The sequence below is a fragment of the Micromesistius poutassou genome (assembly GCF_964030765.1).
Source record: "Micromesistius poutassou genome assembly, contig: SCAFFOLD_1995, whole genome shotgun sequence".
NCBI classification, from domain to species: Eukaryota; Metazoa; Chordata; class Actinopteri; order Gadiformes; family Gadidae; genus Micromesistius; species Micromesistius poutassou.
This window is the reverse complement of record NW_028178463.1, coordinates 1-6293: the sequence shown is the minus strand read 5'-3', so window position 1 is coordinate 6293 and position 6293 is coordinate 1. Positions and strand designations below refer to the sequence as shown.

Below are 6293 nucleotides of genomic sequence, written 5' to 3'. Positions count from 1 at the left end.
GTTGCCACACACACACACACACACACACACACACACACACACACACACACACACACACACACACACACACACACACACACACACACACACACACACACACACACACACACACACACACACACACACACAGTTCCGGTTGCGCTCCGCTGACCTGTAGCTCCGCACCAGCTTGTCGGCGTGCGGCTCCAGCAGGAGGGACCGCAGCACGTTCTCCACGCAGCCCGACACGTACTTCTCGGGGATGCCCCTGAGCCGCGCGTACATGCTCAGCGTCTCGCGGCCCGTCATGTGGTCCAGGAGGGCGTCGAACTGCGGGCAGTAGCCGATCCGCTGCTGGACCTGGGGGGGGGGAGGTGGGGGGGGGGGGGGGGAGAGCAGGGTCCGAGGTCAGAGGGAAACGCAAATGAATGCTATGTTGCATAGCATGTAGCATAGCTATGATGCTATGCTACATATGAATGCTATGTTGCATAGCATGTAGCATAGCTATGATGCTATGCTACGCTACATATGAATGCTATTTTGCATAGCATGTAGCATAGCTATATGCTATGCTACGCTACATATGAATGCTATGTTGCATAGCATGTAGCATAGCTATGATGCTATGCTACGCTACATATGAATGCTATTTTGCATAGCATGTAGCATAGCTATATGCTATGCTACGCTACATATGAATGCTATGTTGCATAGCATGTAGCATAGCTATGATGCTGTGCTACATATGAATTATATGTTGCATAGCATGTAGCATAGCTACGATGCTATGCTACATATGAATGCTATGTAGGATAGCATTTGTCGCTATGAATGCTATGTAGCATACCAAATAGAACGCATAGACATAATCTTTATCTTTAATCATTATCACGTTATTTATGTTTTTTTTCTCCCAAAAAGTGTTTTGTGTCTGTGTTTTTCAGCTGAAAAAGTATCTTAGAGGGGGAACACTAGATGAAAAAGTTTGAGAACCACTGCTTTTTTTTTGGACTGCATTTATACCTCTCTTTCCTAACCAGTGGTCCCTCAAAGCGCTTCACAACACTGCCCAACATTCACCCATTCATGCACACATTCATTCACACACCGACTGGCGGAGTCAGCCACGCAGGGCGACAGCCAGCGGGTCAGGAGGAGCAGTCAGGGTGAGGGCGTCTCGCTCAGGGACACCTCAACACTCTAGGAGCTAGGAGGAGGAGCCGGGGATCGAACCAGCGACCTTCCGGTGACCAGCCGACCCGCTCCCGATCTACCTCCTGAGCTACTGTCGCCCAGCCAGCGGCGTGCGTCGTGAGTCGTTCGGTTCAGTTAACAACAAACCCACAATGCATCGCCATACAACGCATCATAATTCACTAACACGCCCCCCCGCCCCCGGGCCCCCCCTACCTTCTTGATGTCCCTCAGGACGCTGTAGCCGTCGATGTAGGCGTCGCCGCTGCTCACGCTCTCGTCGCCCGTCAGCATCTTGAAGGTGGTGGTCTTCCCCGCGCCGTTGAAGCCCAGCAGGCCGAAGCACTCGCCCTTCCCCACGGCCAGAGAGAGCCGGTCCACGGCCAGCAGCCCCTCCGCGCTGTACACCTGAGGGCCCAGGACGGGACAGCATGCTGAGAGTGTGTGGTAGCACTGCACTTCAGTTTGTGTGATTTGTTACGGTTACTGACTGGAGATCAGTAGGATCCATATTTATGTTTTCATTTATTTTTAATGAAATGAAATGAAATTAAGTTAAATTAGTTAAATTAAGATTTGAGTTAAATTAAGATTTGATAAAATAAATTCATGCATCAATTCATCTGAGTTCATTATAACATAAAGGCCTGGCCTACAGAAAAGAGCAGTTTATATGTTGACTGTATCCAGTGTTGTGTTGGACATGATTTATTGTTTGTGTTTAGTGAATAATATAGAAGATGAGGAACTTTAAAAAAGAAAAATCCCATACTAAATCACAATCGCAATATTGGTCCCAAAAAAACACAATTAGATTATTTACCCAAATCGTTCAGTCCTAATGTGTGTGTGCGCACGCGTGAGTGTGCGCAAGGGCAGGGCCACTTGTACGTGCGCGTGTGTACATGCACGTGTATGTGTCCATTTTATTCCCGCTCGTGCTCTGGATAACCCCTGGCCTCCATGGGTCCCCAGTACCAGCCGACTGGTTCCTAAACGCCGCCGTACCTTGGTGAGCTCCTGTAGCACCAGCGGGCTGCCCACCATGGACTCGATGACCGGCTGGCAGTCCAGAACCCTCTTCCTCTCGTCAGCCACGTCCCGGTCCTCCGGGTGCAGCACCCCGTCCTCCAGCAGCACCTGGGGGGGCGGACAGGACGGGACGGGACAGGACACACGTCTCAGTGAGCAGCACCATGCAGAACGGTGCCTGAGGACACAGCAGCGCCCCCTAGTGCCCATAGTGGGGGGTCTACAAGTGCTCGGGGAGATCTACCTGCATTTTACAACCTCACACCCTGCCAACACGATACCGTTATACAGCGGACGTGATGTGAGGTGGGTCCGCTTCCATCACATGTTACAGCTGCAACATGTCATCACATGTTATAGCTTTAACATGCGATGGAAGCCGGTCTCACTCTTCATCACATGTTACAGCTGTAGCATGTGATTGGTGCGAGTCCAACTCTTCATGTTACGGCTTTAACATGTGATTGGAGCTGGTCTCTCTCTTCATCACATGTTAGAGCTGTAACATGTGATTGGAGCTGGTCTCTCTCTTCATCAGACCCGATCCCATCACATGTTACAGCTGTAACATGTGATGGAGAGTGAGACCAGCTCCCGTCACATGTTACAGCTCTAACATGTCTTCATCACATGTCACAGCTCTAACACGTCTTCATCACATGTCACAGCTCTAACACGTCTTCATCACATGTCACAGCTCTAACATGTCTTCATCACATGTCACAGCTCTAACACGTCTTCATCACATGTCACAGCTCTAACACGTCTTCATCACATGTCACAGCTCTAACACGTCTTCATCACATGTCACAGCTCTAACACGTCTTCATCACATGTCACAGCTCTAACACGTCTTCATCACATGTCACAGCTCTAACACGTCTTCATCACATGTCACAGCTCTAACACGTCTTCATCACATGTCACAGCTCTAACACGTCTTCATCACATGTCACAGCTCTAACATGTCTTCATCACATGTTACAGCTTTAACATGTGATGCCAGTCAGACCCACACTCCCACTCTCTCTCTCTCCGTACCTTGGGTCTCCGTCGGCATAGCGCCCTGAACAGCCGACGCAGCGTGCGCGCCCACTGCAGCTCCACGATGAAGAGCAGGGCGATGAAGACGGCGCCCTGCAGGGAGAAGGCCACCAGGTAGCGGCCCACGCCCGGGTCCGACATGGAGAAGTAGTTCTCCTGGTAGGTGATGTCTGGGAAACAGGACAGGAGGACCTCCGTCACCACAGGGCCTCCCGCACTGCGCTACGTAGCCACGGATGCTACGTAGCATAGCATTCATAGCCATGAATGCCACATAGTGATGAATACTATGCTACATAGCGATGAATGCTATGCTACATAGTGATGAATGCTATGTAGCATAGCGATGAATGCTATGTAGCATAGCATTCATAGCGATGAATGCTATGCTACATAGCGATGTATGCTACGTAGCATAGCATTCATAGCCATTAATGCTACATAGCTATGAATGCTATGCTACAAAACACTCACAGCGATGAATGCTACGCTACATAGCGATGAATGCTGTGCTACATAGCGATGAATGCTACGTAGCATAGCATTCATAGCGATGAATGCTACATGCTATGAGGTCTGAACCACGCCACGGGGGCCATGAGTCTGACCTACAACACTAAAACAAAACAAAGCTGCACGATGGCGCCACCTGCTGGCCTGAGCGGCGAACTGCAGCGGATGTTTAAGAAACGCTGACACGAGGACACGTGTCAATCAGAGGTCATACACGGCATGAACGCACGTAGCACATCGAGATGACACCCATCGTCACGTGAACAACAAAAACAGCACAACAACAGCACAACAACAGCACAACAACAGCACAACGCCAATGCCCGGAGCAGGTGGCTGGACTTACTGTAGATGTTGCAGATCGACTGGGCGAACGGGTTGGACTTGCAGAAGGTGATGAGCTCGTAGTTCTGGTAGAACTGGGAGAAGGACATCCCCAGGCAGTAGTTGGGGAACACCAGGAACACCTTGTCCAGGAGGTGGGACAGGTCCTGGAGCTTCAGCTCTGGAGAAGGAGGACGGCATAAAGACATGAGGATCAGTCTGTAGTCGACTACACGACTGACAGAGAACCACCCAGTGGGACCACAAGCGTATCGATGGGAAACACAACTTTTCATCAGCATCATCGTGGTGTTCTTCCATTCATACCGTTTGTGAGTGAGTGAGTGAGTGAGTGAGTGAGTGAGTGATAACGCAAGACAGACAGACAGACACAGACCGACCGACAGACAGTAACAAGCATGTGATGTGTCTCTTTTAATTAATTGTATATATTCATCTTATCTTAATATATATTTGTTCTTCTAGTATTTAATATCACTAATTTGACGTCGTCCATTCACAAAACGAGGAATAGACTTGACCCCGCCCACGACTACACCCTGACCCCGCCCTCCCCCACACTGTGACCCCGCCCTCCCCACACCCTGACCCCGCCCTCCCCACACCCTGACCCCGCCCTCCCCACACACCGTGACCCCGCCCTCCACCACACCGTGACCTCACCGTCCCCACACCGTGACCCCGCCCTCCCCACACCGTGACCCCGCCCTCCCCACACCCTGACCTCACCGTCCCCACACCGTGACCCCGCACTCCACCACACCCTGACCCCGCCCTCCCCACACCATGACCCCTCCCCCCCCCCCCCCCCCCCACCACCACACCGTGACCCCCCGCCCTCACCGGGGATGTTCATGATGTTGACGGCGAGGAAGGTGGCGGTGCCGGAGATGACGTTGAAGATGGTGAGGCGCGTGTAGGCGGTGGCGGCGGTGCTGAACAGGAAGCTGAGCAGGTACATGAGCGGCACCACGGCCCAGCCGTACAGCAGCAGCACCAGCAACACGTCCACCAGGTGGTCGTCTGCCACGAAGGCCTGCACGGCGAACGCCTGGAACACCACCTGGTGAGGGGGAGGGGGGGGGAGAGGGAGGAGGGGGAGGGGGGGGAGGGGGGGGGGGGGGAGAGGAGGGAGAGGGGGGGGAGGGGGGGGGGAGAGGGGGATGGAGAGGGAGAGGGAGAGGGAGGAAGAGGGAGAGGGGGATGGAGAGGAGGAGGGAGAAAGAGAGAGGTGGGGGAGGGGGAGAGAGAGAGGGGGGGAGGGAGAGGGAGAGGGAGGAAGAGGGAGAGGGGGAGGGAGAAGGAGAGAGGGGGGGGAGGGGGAGAGAGAGAGGGGGGGAGGGGGAGGGAGAGGGAGAGGGAGAAAAAAACAGAACAGAGAGAAAAAAAATTGTACTTAGCATCGTGTAGCGTCTTATCCTAGCTATCTGTGTTGTGTACGGGGAATGGGTTAACCTAGTGATGGTTAGTGTATACGGGGAACGGGTTAACCTAGTGATGGTCAGTGTATACGGGGAACGGGTTAACCTAGTGATGGTTAGTGTATACGGGGAACGGGTTAACCTAGTGATGGTTAGTGTGTACGGGGAATGGGTTAACCTAGTGATTGTTAGTGTATACAGGGAACGGGTTAACCTAGTGATGGTTAGTGTATACAGGGAACGGGTTAACCTAGTGATGGTTAGTGTATACGGGGAACGGGTTAACCTAGTGATGGTTAGTGCTTGGCACTTGGTTCTATGAACATCCTTACTGTACCCACAGAGATATATCGTTGTTTCTCTTTCTTCTGACAGATGTACTCATTGTGCATCACTTTGGATAAAAGAGTCTGCTAAACGCCCTTAATGTAAATGTAAACATGATGATGATGACGATAATGATGAGAATAATGATAAAGATGATGAGAATAATGATAATGATGATGAGAATAATGATAATGATGATGATGAGAATAATGATGATGAGAATAATGAGAATAATGATGATGAGAATAATGATAATGATGAGAATAAGGATGACGAGAATAATGATAATGATGACGATGATGATAATGATGATAATGATGATAATAAGGATATGATGATGAGAATAATGATAATGATGATGAGAATAATGATAATGATGAGAATAAGAATATGATGATGAGAATAATGATATGATGAGAATAATGATGATGATGA

The 6293-nt window shown here is 50.8% G+C and overlaps 1 protein-coding gene across 1 annotated transcript; it reads right to left on the bottom strand.

Annotated features, from left to right (window-relative positions):
• Positions 1-151: 151 nt before the first annotated feature.
• LOC311374512 (phospholipid-transporting ATPase ABCA3-like) lies at positions 152-5173 on the bottom strand (the record flags this gene model as incomplete). The annotated part of the gene is made up of 6 exons (XM_084490348.1): positions 152-339; positions 1393-1584; positions 2185-2316; positions 3250-3422; positions 4112-4270; positions 4954-5173. Coding segments are annotated over 6 exons (1064 nt in total), but the record flags the coding sequence as incomplete, so codon positions are not given.
• Between the last annotated feature and the right edge of the window lie 1120 nt (positions 5174-6293).